The sequence below is a fragment of the Lepisosteus oculatus genome, chromosome 4 (assembly GCF_040954835.1).
Source record: "Lepisosteus oculatus isolate fLepOcu1 chromosome 4, fLepOcu1.hap2, whole genome shotgun sequence".
NCBI lineage: Eukaryota > Metazoa > Chordata > Actinopteri > Semionotiformes > Lepisosteidae > Lepisosteus > Lepisosteus oculatus.
This window is the reverse complement of record NC_090699.1, coordinates 10,392,888-10,413,220: the sequence shown is the minus strand read 5'-3', so window position 1 is coordinate 10,413,220 and position 20,333 is coordinate 10,392,888. Positions and strand designations below refer to the sequence as shown.

Here is a 20,333-nt window from a genome sequence, read left to right as displayed (position 1 = left end):
CAGACAGCAAATCAATGAGTCTTCAATGAAGTGAAATAAATTTCATTGGACTAAAAACAGCAAAACAGCTAATGGCTCCATGGCTTAGGAAGAAGAACCCAATGGCTTCCTCTGATCCAGGATGACATTTTATGCTCAAATCCGAGGGATATTTATTTCACCATCCTGTAGTTTCCTGAGGGATCTGAAAGTGAAAATCGACTAATAGTCTCAGAACCTACTGCAATTTAGACCAACGAAGTCATTGCTGGATCTATTTACTTTATGTAACCAAGAGGTTTGGGATTCAGGAAATCCTGCTGCTCTCCAGGTCCTGGAATAAATAACCCCAATCTAATCCATTTTTCCAGCACCCCATTGTCCGATACCATACCTGTCTGGCAGAAAGGGGCACAGTGATTAACCCTGGCTGGATGGGCTGGTATCCTGGTGATCTCAATGCCGGCTTTCCAGTCCCACACCACCATCTCCCCACTGCCCGATCCGGAAATCACATAGTTGCCCTGGGAAGAATCGGTGACACCGGGAAGAATGACATTCTCTGCTCCTAGCTTTGGCTACGTTCTTCATCTCCAACAGTTCTAGTATACAGAACTCATCACTGCTCATTTCGTAGTGTGTCTCTTATAAAATCCACTCTCTCAGTTAGTGAGGACACAAACTCAGTAGGCAACTGTTCTCTTGAAGAATCGCATGTTGTCAGCAGAATTTGACCCCCTGGTAACCACTCTCAAGCAGCTCTCCAATGATCTCAGATTATTAAGGTATCAAAACTCTGATAAGTGAAAATCCTCTCATTTCTGACCATCTTACTCATAGACTGTTCAGAACTGCACTGGCAGCACATATGAGGAAGCCAGCACAGGAGTTGGCTCTTGCTTGAACCTCCTGTTTTGATCTTTTCAAATCATGTGTAAGATGGTCATTAAGTATAGATAACTGGTCACTACAGGTCAGTAATGAAAGAGATAACATCTCCTCCCACCAGCCCCCTCTTTGTGACTTACCAAACTACAGACTGAACTGAGGAAGGAGTTCTGTCCCAGAAACTCCCTGACACACTGGCCTGATACTGGCTCCCACACGCGTAACCTGCAGTCATTGGAACAGCTCACCTATAAGAGATGAAAAGATTGAACAAACAAGCACATCCTGAGCTCAATGCACCCAGCGGCTAATGCATCCATCCCGGTCCTCACCAGGGATTCCTCTGTCCAGGTGCATCCAGTGATCCAGTCCGTGTGACATTGAAGGAAGGACCGGGAGAGACACATCGCACGCACATCCCACACCATGAGAGTCTGCACAGAGACACAAAGTGAAAGGGTCAGCTACAGCACAGCAAGACAAAGTCACACACGTGCTTTCACTGTACAGATGGAAGTTCAGGTCCATAAGAAGCTTGTCTCATTTCATCTGCTGCAGCGTCTCCTGTAATATTTTATAGCCGTATCTTCTTCCACGGGCTCTGCTCTGATTTCTCTATTGCATTAATGATCTATCTTCTCACTCCTCCTACACTGTGCATCCTATCCAAATGTATTTATTGGAGATTCGCTCAGCAGTACAGACGTACTCTATAAAGGTCTCAAACAACCTCAGTCTGTCTCAGCAATGTTAACGCTGACCTCTGCAATGTTAACACTGCAGATGAACCGCCACTCTTACCTGATCTTTACCCCCGGATAGAAGCTCTTGTCCATTGGGACTGAATGACAAGCAGGTGACTCCTCCTTCATGACCTCTCAGGACACATGTAGGGGTGATGCTGTCAGAGGGACTAGCTAGCTCCTGAACCGACCACAGAGCAACAGTGAAGTCATCTAGCAATCAGACAGAATAGAAGAGTGTTAATACAGATTGCTGCACTGGTGATATTGATTACTAATGAACATTAGCACTGCATTTAATTGTACTGTATATTATTACACTGACACTGAGAGAGAGGGGTTAATACTGGACACTCCAGTACATTAACACTGCACTGAGAGGGAGGGGTTCATACAGACACACTGACTGACTGGACACTACAGTACACTAACACTGCACTGAGAGAAAGGGGTTCATACAGACACACTGCACTGGGAAAGGAACAGAGAAACACATGAAATACAGTGGCAGGGTTCACCCAACAGTAGCCTAGGTCCGATCTGTGCTAAGAATAAACTTTACCTACATAAACACAGGCAGACAAATTAATATGCTCTTTTCCCAGATCTAGTTAAAGCAAGATTCTGTTACCAGACGCTGATGCTAGAAGAGTTGGGGAGCAGGCCAAGGCAAGGATGGGCCCTCTGTGGGCTTTTAATCGGCTTTGACACGTTAAGCTCTCTGCCATCTCCCCCCACCAGACACGCAGTATGTGGTCATCACTGCCCGACACCAGGACCTCAGTCTTGCCCTCCATCTGCAACCAGGTCAGGCAGCGCACAGGCACCCTGGGGTCCTCGCTCATCCACTTCTGCTGCCCTGGGGACAAGAAAAACACTATTACTGAGCTGCAGGAAAGCTCTCTCTGTCGTCATTCTAGGATCTTGGGATTGGCCTCCCATGATATTTCCCCCACCCCCCGCCATGATCCTCTTCCTCTTCAGGCTCTGCAGGCAGCAAGAAAAAAAAAGATATCTATCCATCCTGGTCTTGTCTGTCCATCACTAGGACAAGGACAGGTCAATTCCTCTCCTCTTCCAGTGTCCGGAACACTGGAACACGCCACCCCAGCCATGCTGCTGAATCTGGTGCCCCCCCATCTTTCAGCCGTACCTGAACTCAGCTGGTAAAGCTGGATCCCATCGCTATGGTAACCCACAGCCGCGTAGTCCCCAGTGACGGCCACGCAGAGAGCAGGAGAGCCCGCCGTCGCCGAGGAACCTCCTTCCTGTGAGGCACAAGAGAGGGCAATCCAGTCCCCACCACGCTGAGCAGACACTATACAAATAGGTGTGAGGAGCTTTTGAAGAATATTTAGGAAAGAGAACTGCTACTGTACTGTTCACGACATCTGCTATAGTGCATCAACACCAGATGGAATCGAAGAGAGAAAGAACATTTAAAGTAGGCTACACAGCTGGGAATTACAGCACATGAATGGGCGAACATGCACAGCCCTGACTGGAGACTGGGTTAAGATGTTGTTACCCAGCAAACACAGTATGCGTTGGGCGATAACCACTGCCGGGTTCGTCTTCGCTTTTACTCACCCCTGAGTCCCCTAACCTGCCGACAGGGCGGCCCAGATTGCCAGACCACAGGTTGACCTGTGCAGGACACAGACAGGGCAAGAGACGGAAGAGTGGATTAATACCGCGCACTGAGCAGGCTTCATCCCACAGCGCCGAGTGTTCAGGGTCTGCTCTCACCAGGCAGTCTGTCCCCGCGGTCAGCAGAAGCCTTCCATTCTCCATGAACCTCAGCACCTCCGTGGAGCCCTGGTGAGCTCTATAGTGCCCCACACTGGCCGCCGCGGGTACCGACCAAAGCCTCACCTCCCCAGACAGACACCCTGAGGTAAGGAGCCCGCCGGAGGGAGAGTAGGACAGACTGCGGACAGCCACCTCATGCCCCGACAGATCCTGGAACAGGACACAGGACACAGGTGAAGACGCAATGGAGCAGATGTGGGATACATATTCCTGTAAGAAGTACCAGGCACACAGTGCCAAACCTCATCTGTTGAAGTAGTTCAAACAACTGGGAGCTGCGTCAGCAGGCGTAGGCTACAAAGGAACAAGGAAAGGTTTATTCCATGCTGAAAAGAGAAGAAAAACAATGTTTTGGCTGTGGAGCCTTCTTTGGGTGTCACACCTGAAGAAGGCTCCACAGCAGAAACGTTGTGTTTCTTTTCTTCTCTTTCAGCATGAAATGAACCTTTACTTGTTCCTAATCTGTTCAAGACAACAGAGAGAAGAAGATCCAGTGACACAATGGCCAACTGATTAATACACTGAGTGAATGGCTAACGTTTATCTCTTACCGACCAATTATCAGACAATTATCAGACAGTCTGTGTGACCTGATGCCCACACTGGCTTATCCTTCTGAGGCATCGAGATGATGGTGGTGACTCAGCTCTGCACGAAACCAGCCTAGCAGGCTAAAAAATGAGGTGAATCTGGCCCAAACTCAACATCTATCTCTGGAAACCGACGTCAGCTGCAGGACCTGGACCTGCGCCGATGCGAAGTGACTTGGGTTTGGCGTTACTGAACTGCAAACACTCACCACCACGCTCTGCCCTGTCAGCCAGTTCCACAGCCGGATCTTCCTGTCCCAACCACCCACTGCCACCAGCTGACCTTCGGGGTGAAAGGTCACGCAGTTCAAAGGGCACGGATTGGTAAGGGTGACACACAGGCTGCCCTTTGGAACGTCCCACACCTAGGGAGAACGGGAAAGAAAGTAAAAATAAATGAGACATTTCTATTATTCTACAGTATATGAGGAGGCATTGATTAATGGTATTTGTAGCATGTTTACTTCCCTTCAATATATACTGTACATCTCTCTGTAGCAGTACAACCTACTGCTATTGAGTTTTTAATGAATGTCTTTAGGCATAAGAACAATACAAGTGACTAAGAAAAAAGACTATGGTATTCAACCACATTGGAACAAATCGGAGACTAGGAATTTATTGTTGCTCTCACGAGATTTCACCTAAAATCAGAACTTTTATACCCAGTTTTGCTAGTATAGAGAGGTAAGGGTGTACTGACTAAAGAATGTGTGTGTGTTCCCAGTTTGATTTCTGTATTTTGTAACAGTTACAGATTATCTGCTTAGATAAGATAAGATCACTTTATTAGCCTTTTGTCTTTTCGCAGACCCCAGCTTGCTCTCCATGAGACACACAGACAGGGAGAGAGAGAAGCTTGGGGTCAGAGCACAGGGTCAACCATTTGACAGCAGCCATTTGACAGCAGCCAGGTGGCAGCCATTATACAGCACCCCTGGAGCAGCTGGGGTTACCGGCCTTGCTCACGGGCCCAACAGAGTAGAATTCCACTGCCGCCCACGGGATTTGAACCGGCAACCTTCCAGCCACAGGCGCAGATCCTGAGCCACAGTGCCACCACTACGCCCGGTGCTTCCATCTCTATCTGCACAAAATCTGTGTTCTGTGTAGAATGGCTGTGATTTACAGCAACAACAGGACACAGCAGCACTTCCAAGCATCTCTTACCTTCAACTGTGAGTCCAGAGACACGGTGGCAAGGTTCTTCCTGTCAGCGCTGATGTCACATCCTGTTATCGTGCTCTTGTGGGCATCGACTTGGACAGTCCTGGAAAGAAACGAGTGGAAGGGACATATCTGGTTGGTTTCCCCAAATGACCACTAATGGTTAAGTTTGGCAAACTAATACCTTAACTTTGAAAGATCACAAATAAGATATACTGATAGAAAGAACTGCATCAAGCACATGCAAGTTCATTTCAGTCTCACAAAATTGCTCATTCTACCAAAAATCGCAGTTGAGATTTCAATGTATATTTGAATTCTATCCTTTACTTACACACCTTTCCCTATAAGCTGGAGGGTCTTGTAGAAAGAATGACAGGTCGATGGAAACAGTGAAAAAGGATGGGCTGAACTTTTTGACATATTGCTATGGCTACAGCACCGTTAGTAACGCCATGTGTGATTTTTGCATGACCAATACCTGCAGCCGTTATCGATGTCCCAGACTTCTAGACGCCCATCGAAGGAGGTGGAGCCCAATAAGCCTTCCCGTAGGAACACACAGCCTGAGATCCCATCACAGCTGCTGACCAGAGACCTTACTTCCTGCGTCAGTGACCAATCACAAGACAGTCAAATTACTCCATAACACATAATCGACATATCACAGTTGATTACCAGAGACCTCACTTCCTGTGCCAGTGATCAATCAGGAGTTTAATTTGTGCATTTTCATACAACAAATCCATTATCTGAATAAGAAAATCCTAAATTTTCCCTTTACACTTCTCCTCTAGTCCCAGACATCTAGGGGCTACTTATTCTCCCTGGGTAGCTCAGCAAAAATGGCTTCTGAAACTAATTCAGGACACCAAAGACCAGGACAGCACAAGGGCAATTATTTCTGGGCAGAAACAAACTGATCAAAGCCAGTTCCATATCTACACCAGACATTTCCTATCACAGAACACTGAGGAGAAATGCCTCCTCCAGGGTCACTGGGCAAACCCCAGGAAGAGCAGAGGAATGGAAATGGCATACCTGCCCAGTCTCCGTGTTGATGACGTGGAGGGTCCCCTGTCCGGTGCCCACCACTGCCAGCCTGTGCCCCGGGTGGAGGCACATACAGGTTGGCACAGCGCGAAACGTCATGAGCGTGTCGCTGGGGAGGCAAAAAGTGGGGCCGATCACGTATTTGATCTCGGCAGTGTCCAGGGAGAGAGGAGTTTCCTTCAAGTGATAAGCGGTATAAAGAAATTCCACAGGATCTAAAAATGAAATCTTAGTTTCCGAGAGCCCTACAACCCAAAAGGCTTCCTAAAGAGCTTTTATGTAAGCGATGGGGCTTACGTTTGGGTTGCCCCAAAGTGCAAGAGTAATAGGTTAAACCTTTCTTTTTTCCCCCGCAAACATTTGATGCTGCTCGTTCGGAAAATTCTGTACCACACTCACAAAAGGTGTGGAAGATCGAGTGAGAGGAACTCTTGAGAAGGGTCAAGACAGTGACTATGCGCGGGAGAGGTTTTCTGTTGGCACCCAAGACAACCGTCTTTCTGCAACCGAAGCCTGTGATTTGTCATACCCGTGTGATTGATCAAAGAGAAATAAAACAGATTGCGTGATGCCAAATGGCATCTTCCTGTCCTGTTGTGGTTGTGTTTGAAAGACTTCTGTGAGTGTCCTGTGCCTTATGTGCTCCTTTGATATGTTAAACTCTCACCTACATTTAATGTATAAAAGGGAAAGGATAACTATAGTCCAGTGGGCATATTTACTGAGTTCTAGGGGAAATCCTGACTCTCTGCTATGCTCCCCTTCAGCTGACTGAATAAAAGATCTCTGCTTGACTATCTCCTAACCTGAGTGAAGACTGAGTTTTTCATCAACAATGGGTAGGTGTGATGTGCTTTTTTAGACTTGACTGAAAAGTGGAATTGGTCCTCTATTTAAGGAACGGGAGAAGATTTAAGAACTTTCAAGGAAAGTTACCTGGCTTCTTTCTTAATTTCGCGTGGCTTGTTCAACCATGTTAAGATGCGCACACCGGGCACGGAGCTGTTCTCCCTTCCCACAATTCCCTGGGCCCACCGGTGGGCGGCAGACCCCTCGGGCTCATTGAGGGCCTGCTGGAGGAAGAGCGCCGGCCAGCGGGAGAGGGCAGGGCCGTGGTGACGCAGAAACGCGCGACACGTCTCCAGGGGGCTGTGGGTGACCGGATTCCCCAAGACCTCGCACGAATCTGAGGCGACAGCAGGGGCAGAAAACGCTCACAGTCATTCTACACAGCACACGGGTTGTGTGCAGATAGTTTTGGAAGCAGATCTTTAACTGTTACTAAATGTACAAAGGAAACACAACGGGGCAGCCAAACTGGCAGAGCACACACATTCTTTAGCTTGTACACTCATACCTTGCCATACTACCACAGCTGGGTACTAAAGTTCTGATCACAGACGAAAACTTGAACAAAAGCAACATTAAAGTCCCAGTAAAAGTCTCTGATTCATTCCAACCATTTCTAAACGTTGAGTTAAGGTACTTATGTATTTGAACAGTTTAGAACCATAAACTGTATAACATATATTACAAGAAGAACTGACCCACTTTTGGATGCAAGTGGGAAAAAGCATAAAAAAATGGGCCGTGCTTCCCCTTCTGCCAAGGGGAAGCGTAGCCCACCTCCTCCTCCGCCGCAGTACAGCGGGAAGCGAGAGAAAGAGGAAGAGGAAGAAAACGGCCACGCAGTTCAGAAAAGAGATGCCATACTGACCGTACAAGCTGTACGCCTCCAGGAGACGGGACAGGAGTCCCAGCCGCACGTGGGCATGAAGGAAGTGGAAGCTGGAGAGCAGGGAGCACAGGATGTCCGGCCGACCGGCGCTCACCTGGGACAGAGGGACAGAAAAGGGAAGAGTTACGCTACCGGCCTACAGCCCAACCACCAGCCCCACCTTAAAACACAACGTGATCAATAAGCGATCAAGGAACACAATGACAAATTCAAGGATCTATGAGGATCAGAATCCTTTATTTTAGGTGGACTTTTGTAGGTTGGATGTTAACAAATGAACCAAAATATGTTAACACCCGTATACAGGATTTGTCTGTAGTAAATGCTCATAACTGAAATATGTATTATGATGTTGTAAGATGCACTGAACAAACAATGTGGACTATATATCCAAACACTGCTTGTTTTTTATATTATTTTATAGTGTATTTCTATAATATTAGTTTATTATTACATTGTCAAAATGCATTTTGGTCCTTTTTACCGCTAAACGTATTCCTAATACTCAACACTTCTGACAGAGTCGATCCAGCTCGACCTCTTCGGGAGGGACAGTCAAGCACACTCCACTGGAGACAACTGGGAACTAAGAGGAAGTTCATTTGAACCTGAGAACAGCAGACACTTCTGTTCACAGAGGGTAAGACGGACACTCCGGCTGTTCTCAGGACATGGCGGGATGAGGTTCTCGGATCACTAGCAGCTAAATGAGCCAGACGGGTCAAACGCCCCCCCACCCCCCCAACTTGCCATCTGATGTTCTTTACTGGGTGTCTTCCAACTGAAACCTAAAGGGGTCTGACCTCCTGAACGAAGGTTTTGTGAAACGTGCGTACCAGGTGGAAAGGGAGGTGAACAATGGACTCCGCGTCGCAGTTCACAAAGGTATCTCTGCCGTTGGGGTCCGACAGCACCCACAGGTGACCTTCGAGACAGACAGAAAGAGAACACGGTCATAACCGGCAGGACCAGATCGTCACCGCCATTTCGGACATCTTCATTTTGACTTCCTTTGGCCCCGTGAGCCCTCCACCCTTACTTCCATTTGGCTCATTTGGCCTGGAGCGCATACTGTACATGCGAGCGAGGGACCCCTTCATATTTGCCTGGTCCCAAGGGTCTGTGTGCACAGAAACTCACAAAGGAAACAAGATGCAAGACCAGGGGCTTGACGTTCTGCCTTCTGGGGGCCAAGAACAGCAAACACAAAGCCAGCACTCAACATCCCACCAATAGCACCTATACACGTCTTTTAAATAAGAAAAAAATACTTTTTTACACCCAAGCGAGAACGTGTCATTCCTAAATCCTTCACTATTATCAATTCTCTTTTAGTGTGGAAGTTCAAGAAACTTCCACAGTCAGTGCCACTATCTACACTGTCAGTGTGGGAAGTGCACCTTGACTCTTTTATGACCTTCTGGAAGAAGAGAAGACCTCAGTTATGCGCACGTTGCTACTATCTCATCTGCAGAAGGGAGCACTGTACCTGCCAGGACAAGATGGGCTCTCCTCATTGCATCTTGGTTCTGCAGGTACAGCTGCTCAAAAGCTGACCTTACGTCGCTTTTGGTAAGGCAGAGGTAAGAGTCCGGGCCTTGGGAACTGGGCTGGCCAAGCATGCTGGAACAAAGGAAGTGCTTGTTAAGCCACATCGAGGGACAAAAAGGTGAAGCAGCCGCAGCGAAAAGTGACCACCCCCACCCCCCAACCTCCTTACTTTTGCAATGTCCAGACTAGCTGGGTGAAGGTTGCCATGGGAACGAGGTTCCTGGGATTCCTTGACAACTGCATCACTTCCTGCCAGGTTGGGTCCTCACACTCCTCAGCCAGTGTCTTACAGGTGCACAGAATGACATACAGATCCCGTTCTCTCAAACCTGAATCGGGAAATTACCCGCGTTACCTGCAGGCACAGCACTGCTCAGAAGCCTGTCTCAATATCCACCCATCAGCCGTTTGTTCTTTAGTCCTCCATCGGCCAAGAAGAGGAAATGGCTTTTCATTTAATGAGTGTACTCTTCAGATGGCAAGGAACCACTCGTCAGAGCGTGACAGTAAGAGTCAGGGTGGGTGAGGGTGTGAGGCAGACACTGCATGTCAGTGTAAGTCTCTGCGTGTATCAGTCAGAGCAGCAGTCTGTACTGTGTCTTGGACTGTGGGAGAAAACTGGAACACTAGGAGGAAAACCACATGAACATGGAACCTACACAAACTCCACACAGATAGCACCCCAGGAATTGAACCCAGGGCCACTGCTCCACAGTGCCCCCCATTAGTGTACGTCTCAGTGGGTTAATCAATAGCTGTCAATGCACCAGTCTGTACAACAATGGCTGCCTAGTACTTTCTACGTTGAGACTGCACACTTTCATCCCGTGTACAAGCCTCACTGTTCCCTTACCGTTTCGGCTGACCGTCAGAGCGCCCAGCGCCCGGGAGAGCTCCTCTGTGCCATGGTGGAGCTGCAGTCGTGACAGAGAGTGCTGGACGAGCTCACCGAGAGATGGGGGCAGGGTCTGCAGGGCCTCCTTCATCTGAAACCACCACCATCATCATAACCTCCACTGCCACACAAGCTCCCAGATCACCCGTACATTCATGCAGGCACAACCTTACCGCAATCCATCTTTTTCTGAAGCTTGTTCCCTTTTATCCTGCTCAGTTGCCAAAAAGGAAGCTAATTTGTATTTTCTCTACTTAACGGGACCAAAGGCTGTTACCAGTGTACCATGGCCTCTTCTTCTCTCTTATATATCCCTTATGATCCCCAAGAATCCTTGAAGTGTGATTTACAGGGGAATTTTAGGCATTTTCCACTATAATAGAGCAGTGGGTTCCATAGTTCATGAGTGTGTGGACACTTATGCAGTTTCCGCACTTTAGATACTATAGTACACTCACTAAATCTGTAATGACTCAACAAATCGCTCTGGTTGTCTGTGTAGTCCTGTATGCTTGAGTGTGGAGCTCAGTGAGATGGCTGGTGCAGACAGACACAAACACACTCACAGCAGGGCCATTTTTTCCAGAAGCCAATTACCCTACCAGTGTGTCTTTGGACTGTGGGAGGAAACCAGAGCACTCACAGGAAACCCACGCCGACAAACTCCACTCAGATAAACCCCCATCTCTGGAATTTAAACCCAGTGCTCCAAGACAGCAATGCTAACCAGTGTGCCACTATGTGCTGCCTATGGCTCATTTCACATTTTTCTTTTTTCATGGACATTCCTCAGTATCGCCGCTGACCACCAGGGGTCAGTGGACCAACATTTGGACACCCACTGCTCTAGTGGACAGGCTCTCACCTTCTCAAAGACTGCAAAGGCTCTCAGCTCCTCACAAGCCAGGCTCAGGTACAGGGGACTGACAGAGCCTTTCTTCATCAGGAGAGTCTGCATCTGCAACGCACATCAAACCCAGTTCAACCTCAAAAAAGTCATTTTGTGGGCCAGAGACTGGGAAGTACAGCATCTAGTAACTTACAACAAACTTCGACAGAACAAGCGATCCTGTTTTAAGTCTCCCACTGGCTGTCCGTTTCATTTCAGGAGAAGATTTCAAAATAATATTGCTGTATTTTGAAAATTGCCAACGGTGTATCTGCATCATATTCAACTGGGGACATCCACAGATTCTACAGACATATCTACACTTTGACAAGCTCTTTCTTCTATTTCTGAATGGAAAAAGAAGTAAGGATTTTAGGAGCTTAAATTTGAGAAGTTCACTGCCTCAGATACTTGTCTTTACTCCCAGAAGCCCTTGGCTCTGCATTAAAACACATCTTCACCTTTCTGAAACAACTGCAAATCTTTTCACCTAAAACTACGTGGGAATTTATGTCAAAATTAAAACAACAAGTATTTTCTTAAATTCATTTAAAGATTACTAACTAAATGCTATGGCTGGCTGGTGAATTGTGACGTCCCCTGGAATGGCTCTGTTGTTTGTTAGCAGAAAGCTGGATCATAGCACAGCACCCACAGATAGTGCCAGGAAAGCTGGGCGCTAAGGAGTGCTACTGAGCCCAGAGGTTTTATCATTTTATGTTGTTTCTGCTACCTGGTTGTTGAAGGCAGAGTCGCTCAGTTTCTTCCCATACATGGCCAGCCCTTTCTGGACAATCTCCTTCCTGTCCGGCAGGCTAAGTGGTCCCAAGGGAAAAGGCATAGCTGATTTCTTCTTGGCCAAGGTCTGCTGGAGGGCTGAATTGGAGGTGACACTCACCACCAGGGTCACACCCTGCAAGTGGATGAGAATGAACTGGGGTTGACTGAAGAAGTCGAAGCGTAGCACAGTACAATCTAGTCATATTGTTTCATTTGATGCATTTACTCAATCAGAACAACAGGCCATCACGCAGAAAGAACTGCAGGTTAGTGGTGTACTAGCATTGTGGCAGAGATCTGCAGCATGATAATGAAGATCAGTACAGCTGTGTTGCATCACAGTACGGCATCAATCAATAACAGTACCAAAGAGCAATTCAGGTCCTCTACACACTGGAGTTCTTGATTTGCTATTGAGTAAGTCTGGTTCAGTTAGAGAGTGAACAACAAAGTTCAGCTGCCAATAATCTCCAACTGAACCAAAACAAAGATCACCCATTTTGCATTTTGATCCATTTCTGGACTCAAGGGCTCCTGCATGACCTCCTGGCATAAGTTTGCATTCAGATGCTTCCTACCTTTCAGTGAGAAAATGATTTGCCATGATAAAATTACCAAGAAGACTTATGCATGCCTTCTCTGCTGCATAAGCGCCATGTGTAATACATACAGCACAGCCAAAAACCTCAAACACATTAATTAATCCAAGGGTCCCGCCTGCTTCCTTCATACAGTTCCGTCCCTTCCCTCATACCTGGGGGAGATGCTGTGGGATCCAGTCGGAGACCAGCTGGCCTTGAGCATTCTGCAGCCGGTCAGCATCGTCAATCAAGATGGCCAATGGCTTGTTGGGCCGGTTACCACTGATGGCGTCGAGCTGCGAGTAGAAATCCGACAGCAGTTCCCTGAAAGAGAGATCATTTCCAAACAGCTGGATTTAATCCAAGACTGAAAAGCCTCTCTTATGTGGAGAGGTCAGAAAGAACACAATTGCTTTTGCAGAAAAGAGTTCGGGCTGCACACAGACTTCCTCCGAGGGATTTTTGGCCACCCTACCTATAGGTTGAGGGAAGCTCCACCTCCTTTCCCAGCCTCTGCTTCAGCCATTGGATAAGGCAACGCAAGAGCTGTTCCACTCTGTCGGCTGATTGGCTGGCACTAGCAAAGTAGGAAATGACATCAAAGGATGGAGTTTTCTGGGATTTGTCTGATGGTTTCTTCAGCTCATTTGCCAGAGCAGCCTGTGGAAGTCAAGAGAGACAATATCAGTTTTGTAAATATCCGATGTTTGTGAACAGTCCCAACTTTGCAACAACTCATTTATATTATTTCCATCACTGGCAATGGACTGCTAGCAATGATAAAATGTTCCCATAAAAAGCATACCACTAAACATGGATGATACAACGAGCTGACACTGGGAACTAAGAGATTTCAAATTTCCTAAATAATAAAAAAATCTATATTCAGAAGGAGGAAGGGTAATCATGTTAAACAGGATGCAAAACCACCTGAGAAAATATTTTTGAAATGAGAGTGAAGAGGAGAGGATGATGTAGCCAATGACTAGAACATTTTTAGCAGGTGAGTCATTAATTAATTACCATGAACACGGTCTTCCCTTCTCCAGGTTCCGCAGGGATGAACACCAGGCCACCCTTCTGCATCACGCGGATTTTGGCTGCTGCCGTGGCGACCAGCTTCTTTCTCCCGTGACAGAGTCGCTGCTGGGCTTCCTGGTAGACTTCCTGTGCCGTGACCTCAGACGACTCCTCTGAATCGTCATCTTTCTATGTGGAAAACCCAAAAATGAAGACAAAGGGCTCTCAGCTTGACTTCTAGAGGTTTCCCACAAGAACGGGATTCGGAAGCACTGCTCTAGACTAGGGGAGGCCAACTCCAGTCCTCAAGAGACACTATCCAGAAAGTTCTACAGCTCTCTAACAGGACCAGGAATGAGAATTACAGCTCTAGACCAGGAGAACTCAACTCCTGTCCTCAAGAGACACTATCCAGAAAGTTCTACAGCTCTCTAACAGGACCAGGATTGAGAATTACAGCTCTAGACCAGGAGAACTCAACTCCTGTCCTCAAGAGACACTATCCAGAAAGTTCTACAGGTCTCTACCAGGACCAAGATTGAGAGTTACAGCTCTAGACCAGGAGAACCAAGCTCCAGTCCTCAAGAGATACTAACCAGAAGGTTCTACAGATCTCTACCAGGACCAGTACTGAGAACCACAGCTCTAGACCAGGAGAACCCAGCTCCAATGCTCAAGAGACACTATCCAGAAGGTTCTACAGATCTCTACTGGGATTGAGAATCACTGCTCTAGACCAGAGGAATCCATTTCCAGTCCTCAAGAGGCACAGTCCAGCAGGATTGATGGGTCTCTTTAAACCTCCTTCTTCTTAAGAACAAGGAAAGCCATCAAAGTGTTCAATTAAATACACAATGGCTTCAACTAGTAATTACGGGCTCAGGTGGAAGCAAATCCAGAAACTTTCTGGTCCTCTAGGGCTGATGTTGTTTAGCCCTGGATTACAGGAAGAGGATAAAGCTGACCCGAGTCCAGTCCATCTCATTTCATCTCAGTCCTCGAGGGGGAGTTGTGTCCACAGGTGTTCTTGGTCTCCTGAAATCAGCAGAACCTCCGGCTGTTAAAATCGGTCCAATTAAGACAATAATGGGATGATTTAGGCAGTTTACAGCTGAGCAGGAATGAAATCCTGCAGGCACAGTGCCCCCTCCAGGACCTATGTTGGACACCTCCAGCGCCAAACCTAGAAAGCACAGTGATGAGCTAAGCTAACAAAGTTAAGATAACTAGGAAAGAACTGCTCTGAGCTGTAGTGTTGCATGTCTTTTAGACCACTAAGATCCTGTACCAAACAAAAGATAAATATACACATTTTTTACAGTTTGACTCTTCCTGTCACAAGTCACAAATCTCAGTAATTAAAAAAAGACATTCAGTCTAAAACAGAACTTGAGTTACATCAACGTGCTGCATCGCCATATAATACTCAGTTTCAGACCGACTTCGGTTTGGAACTTTTACCTCCAGGGAATGTTACACATGTAGAAAAACTTGCATAAAACATCAGCTTTGCAAACATGACTGGACAGAAGTGTCACCAACTTGCACAAACTGCTCCAACAGCGCCCCCCAGAGGTCTTCCAGAACCGCTTTCCCAAACGTCTCCAGGCCCTTCGCAAATGGCTTCCCATCGGCAACACCTCCCCACTCTGCAGGATAGCTAGAGATCGACACAGGTAAAACGGGAATGTGATGAAGATATCTACAGTCTATTTCAAACTCAACTATATTTCTCTGAACTCTTGTCCTGTAGGATTAGCTTGCTGAGGTGTTGCTAAATATTTTGTTTACTGAAACAATATATGAAACGAAAAGGTTGAGGTGACTTTCAGTACAATAGATTACAGCTAAATATACCTTGGAACCAAAAAAAAGTCTATTATTTCCTGTTGAAGCTGGTGTGTTCATAACTTTGTACTTCAGTTCATTGTGGATATATAAAAGAACAAGCACAATCTTACAAAATACAGAAAAAAGAACCTACTCCCTCGTAGTTTTCGCTCCACTTTGCAGCACTCGGCACTTCAGGTCTTCCATTTTAGACTTGGCGTCTCCTGACTCTGCAGCAAAATCTGCCCTCCAGGACACAGGCACAGACCTGCTCAGTTGCACACAGAGACACAGATCAGTGTCCGTCAACAACCCCAAATATCACCTCTCTGCATACCCACATTTTTTCTCCTTTTCTCTCCTGTCCATAATGGTGTCCTTATCATCTCTCTTTCTGCTTCATCAAACTATTGATCTCCCTTTCACGGTCTTGTGCTCTATTAATGTAATTCCTTCCTCCACTGCCTCACTTTATTTGCCTCAGCATCACCCTCTTTCTTCCTCTTTTTTAATTTGATCCTGCTGTCTTTAGCTTTTATCTGTGCCTGACCAATCTGCTTCTCTGTACCCGACCAATTCCTTGTCCCACGCCCCACCAGTTTGTTTCTCTGTGCCCCACCAGTTCCTTGCCCTACACCTGACCAGTTTGTTTCACTGTGCCCGACCAGTTTCCTGCCCCGCGCCCCACCAGTTCCTTGCTCCCTACCTGATCAGTTCTGGTGTTCGCAGGTAGAAGAACGTGCGGTCCTTGGCAGAGTCTGGGTGCAGGGACTCAAACTGACGGATCTCAAGTTCCGTCACTGACAAGCCGGGGGGGACAGTCTTGAGCTGAGAAGAGCACAGACATACACACGCCGAGACACTGGCTAATCAGTAACGCCCAGAGACAGAATGACCAGTGGCGAAAATATAAAAGTATGATCTTCAGACCTTGTCAATTTTAGCGCTTAGGAACGAGGTGGGAAGTGTTCCATCTGGAGGGAGGTCTTACCCAGTCAAACTGAGGCTGGTCTGAAATGGAGATCTCTGTGGGAACCAGTCCATACCTCTCTCCCAAAATCCCCACGAACAGCTGGCTGCGGCACACCTCCGACAGACACATCTCCACCATCCTGACAGACCAGGAAGAAGCAGAGTAAAAAAATAAGAGGGAGAAGGAAAAAGGACCAAAAAGAGCAAAGAAGGGCTAGCTGTGATATCTTTCTTACCTGTGCCTTATTCCACCCTCTCTAGTTTCTGTATTGCATTATCTCTGCTCCTTCTCCCCAATTTATAAGCGCTTCCTTCATCCCAGTACTTCTCCTTAACCTTCAGTTCTCTCCTATTCTCTCTCATCCTTGGTTGCCTATCCCAAATCCTCTCCCCCCCCTGAGCTCTCGATCTCACTCACTCACTCACACACACACACACCTTTGCCTGCTGGACTCTTCCTCCGTCACTCCCCAGCGCAGTTCCACCTCCTGCACAGAGAGGCAGTACAGGGCAGCGCGTCGCCGCAGCTCGGGGAAGATCAGGCGCACCAGGACGTCTCTCTCCCCGTGCATGTCTCGGAAGGTGGAGGATATGAAGACCCGCACATTGCGCCACCTAGGGGAGCAATGATGCAAGAAAGAGGGGTGGCCTATTACAGATTGCCTGAAAACAGCCTATCTTACGACGGGAAGCTGCAATGTCCCTCGGGCCTGAATTTGTAAATAAGACAAAGAGGCAAAGTGACCTTCCTTAGCTTCTTGCATTTCATATGTGTTTGCATGACAGTAAACCTTTAATTAACCCAGTAAGTCAATATCTCATTTGAAACTGAAGAGGACTCTTTCAAGCAGCAGGCACATTAACAGCAGCAGTGCGTGCGAGAGATCTTCCTCACCCTTCCCAGTATACCCTGGTACAGACTAGAGTAGTTGTGGCCCATTCTGAGCCCTGCCAGTTGTACGGACCACCTTCAAACGCTCTACTGAAAGAACACACCAACAACCTACAGCTTTCAAAGATCACAGCCAGCCATCCCTAACTTCACAGAAGCACGAAACTTAATAAACTGATTACAAAATGCATCTGTTCCACATCTGTCCAGAGTGATGATTTAATGAAGACCTGCAAGAGTTTTTTTTGCTTTGGCCCTACAGGAGCAGGAGTGGCCTCAAACAGAGCCCTCATCCTTTGATAATGAAGTAAATCACGATTTATTCCCTTGATTGTTCTGTTTTCATGGGGTCGTCTGAAGTCAATGGCTCTGTGTCTTGTATCAAGAAAGCTGCTTGGATTTGAATTGAGAGCAATATTTACGACGGACAAACTGGCCAGAGGCAAAACTACTGTATGTTGACCATACACTGTACAAAGTCCAAAATGGCAGACAGACATTTTGCCATACTCTACCAGGTTAAGAGACTGACTTCGCTTTAATAACATAGTGGAGCTGTCCCATGTTCCACTTTGTCTACATCCATAGCAGACAGGAGCTGTCCAATGTTCCAGTGGTGCTAAACTGCATCACATCTCCAATCCCATGAAAGACTGATTGTGCCACTTGAGTGTTGCTACAACATTGTTTAAAGGAGCTGTCCCGCTCCAAAAGGTGCCGAAGACTTCAGAGCAGGTGTTCATTATGAGACAACTCTTTTCTGTCTCATCTGCTCTTGTTCATTTGCCAATTACGTGCTGCCTGCAGTTACAAAACGCATTTAGTTTACACATTCTGGTACACTGCATGACATTTTTACACCCACGTAAGGAAAACATGGCATAATGATGAACAACGAGTCATAAAGCAAATTAGAGCGAGTGCTTGCTTTCTTGACCATTTCTGCAGACACCGACGATAACTGTCCTGCATTTCTGAGGGTGATGTGACAGACCTGGCTGAAATCCTTTGATTACTTATGCAAACTTTTTTTAATGAAGTTCACATTAAGTTCATAATTCACAGGATGTGGTAATGATCAATCCTACAGGTTAGTTCACCTGGGCTTTTCATCTTTATTCAGTGACTTATCTCAGGTTGTATGAAAATAGGAAGACGCATACAGCAGGCAGAGGCTTGGACTGCCTAGGTCTTTAGGAAGCTTTTAATTTATAATAGAAATACATGCGATGCGCTGTACCTTACTGCTGGAGTGGGTAGCAACGGGCAGATATCGGTGACTCTTGCCATCTGCTCTTTGGCACCATCTTCTGGAGGGATGCGGTATAGCCTGTCAATTTGCTCCACATGATCCAGCAGCCTGGAAGACCCTCTTTCAGCGATGAACCTGCAACACGAAAAAGCAGACTGAATGAGCCAGAGGAAATTAAGACGACCATCTCACGTCTCACTTGTTTTGAGGGGTTTGCTGTTTTTTTTTTTTAGAAGAACCAGCAGCTCCATTTCAATTGGTAATCACTGGATGTCTAAATGTACACTCCCGCCACCCTTTGGGTCAAGGTGCGCCTCCTATTTCTACCTTCGTCCTCTGATTTGCGATTCACTGCTGATTCTGTAGAAACCCACTGAGTTGGCTTTGTCAGTGCCTTTAAGGATTTTGAATATTTGAACCAGGTTCCTTCATAGTCTTCACTTTTCAAGACTAATGTTTTTCAATGGTTTTCACCCGTCATGGATCATTCAAGCACAGGACTGCTCCCGGTACCTCTTATCTAGACATATTTTCCCATTGCATTGTCTAGGCAGTGACGGCAAATGTTTACGCGATCATCAAATTCGAAATAATAAAATGGATACCATTTTTACGGACACCTCTTACCAAAGCTTCATGACGTGATAAGGGTTAATCTGGCTTGTAAAAGGCATTTATGCACACAGAGGGTCGTGGGAGCTTTCTTTCTGACTTCTGTTCCACTTGCCAGTTAAGTGACAGTGCCTGCTCCTATCTGAATGACATACAGGCAAGGAAATATAAGGCAGCATAAAGCACTGATTAAGAGCAGAGGTTCACTAACCTTCCCCACCTTTTCTATGGGAAACACATGACAAAGTGAAGGACGTGCCATCGCAAGAAGCACAGCTGTAAGCCACAGAAAGGTGTTGGCCGCCTATGGGCACGGAGGCCAGCAGAACGATGAGCCATCCTCAGCTTACACGTTACGTTAAGGAGTTATTCATATTAAAAATATTAATGGTATTAATAGATAGCCTGAGAAGAACAGATATCTGAAACCTCCACCCCTTTGCTGGTAATGAGAAGGAGGTGAAGCTCTGGTAGTGAGAGTATGTGCCCTTGAAAAGGAACCCGTAGCTGAAACATTTCGGGCTTTTTTCTTTTCTCATTTTCAGCATGAAATCAGCTCCTGCTGGGTCCTTAAAAAAAGGCCAAAGCCCAGCCGCTCACACACCTGCTAGTAGGTGGGGCAGATTCCTGAAAAACAGCGCTTAAGTCAACAGGGCTCTGCAACCCGAAGAGGGCGAGACAGAAGCAGAAAGATACGTAGAAAAGAAGGGTGGGAACTGTCAAGGGCTCAAAAGAGGAAGAAGGAAAGGTTTCGATAGGCAGGTATGGATAAGCCCAGCATGTTTTTAATTTTAGTAATGCTGATATCAGCGTTACTCAAGGGAATGTCCCTCTATCCTCTGCTTTGCTGTGGTATTCAAACGGTTAAAGAGAAATGCGGTTTGGTCACATTGGAGAGCGACACAAAGAGAGAAAGGTCCAGGGCATCAGTGACTTTGCATTCCCTGACTGACTGGAACAGGTACTCCAACCATAATGTAGCGTCGCAGCTTCACTTACTTCAGAATCTGTTCGCTGAACCCATACAGCAGCACGCAATTCTTCTCCGTTTTCGGTTTTATTTCTTTTTTCTGCCTGAGAGAGAAAGCA

General features: G+C 46.8%; 1 protein-coding gene across 4 annotated transcripts in view; it reads right to left on the bottom strand.

Annotated features, from left to right (window-relative positions):
• Positions 1–20,333, bottom strand: part of LOC138216047 (telomerase protein component 1-like) — a 52,955-nt gene that overhangs the window by 9,462 nt on the left and 23,160 nt on the right. For all 4 annotated transcript variants that reach the window (XM_069188617.1, XM_069188620.1, XM_069188619.1 and 1 more), the window contains 30 exons: positions 20,244–20,318; positions 18,621–18,767; positions 16,927–17,103; positions 16,508–16,628; positions 16,223–16,344; positions 15,671–15,784; positions 15,229–15,346; positions 13,690–13,875; positions 13,142–13,326; positions 12,840–12,990; positions 12,039–12,218; positions 11,282–11,374; positions 10,375–10,507; positions 9,691–9,850; positions 9,460–9,593; positions 8,807–8,895; positions 7,950–8,064; positions 7,169–7,418; positions 6,221–6,341; positions 5,661–5,785; positions 5,183–5,282; positions 4,222–4,377; positions 3,360–3,572; positions 3,201–3,257; positions 2,764–2,878; positions 2,242–2,469; positions 1,669–1,823; positions 1,200–1,301; positions 1,008–1,115; positions 374–503 (listed from right to left, as the gene is read on the bottom strand). In XM_069188617.1, coding sequence (XP_069044718.1) covers positions 374–503; positions 1,008–1,115; positions 1,200–1,301; positions 1,669–1,823; positions 2,242–2,469; positions 2,764–2,878; positions 3,201–3,257; positions 3,360–3,572; positions 4,222–4,377; positions 5,183–5,282; positions 5,661–5,785; positions 6,221–6,341; positions 7,169–7,418; positions 7,950–8,064; positions 8,807–8,895; positions 9,460–9,593; positions 9,691–9,850; positions 10,375–10,507; positions 11,282–11,374; positions 12,039–12,218; positions 12,840–12,990; positions 13,142–13,326; positions 13,690–13,875; positions 15,229–15,346; positions 15,671–15,784; positions 16,223–16,344; positions 16,508–16,628; positions 16,927–17,103; positions 18,621–18,767; positions 20,244–20,318 — 4,160 coding nt within the window. The remainder of the gene's footprint in view (positions 1–373; positions 504–1,007; positions 1,116–1,199; positions 1,302–1,668; positions 1,824–2,241; positions 2,470–2,763; positions 2,879–3,200; positions 3,258–3,359; positions 3,573–4,221; positions 4,378–5,182; positions 5,283–5,660; positions 5,786–6,220; positions 6,342–7,168; positions 7,419–7,949; positions 8,065–8,806; positions 8,896–9,459; positions 9,594–9,690; positions 9,851–10,374; positions 10,508–11,281; positions 11,375–12,038; positions 12,219–12,839; positions 12,991–13,141; positions 13,327–13,689; positions 13,876–15,228; positions 15,347–15,670; positions 15,785–16,222; positions 16,345–16,507; positions 16,629–16,926; positions 17,104–18,620; positions 18,768–20,243; positions 20,319–20,333) is intronic.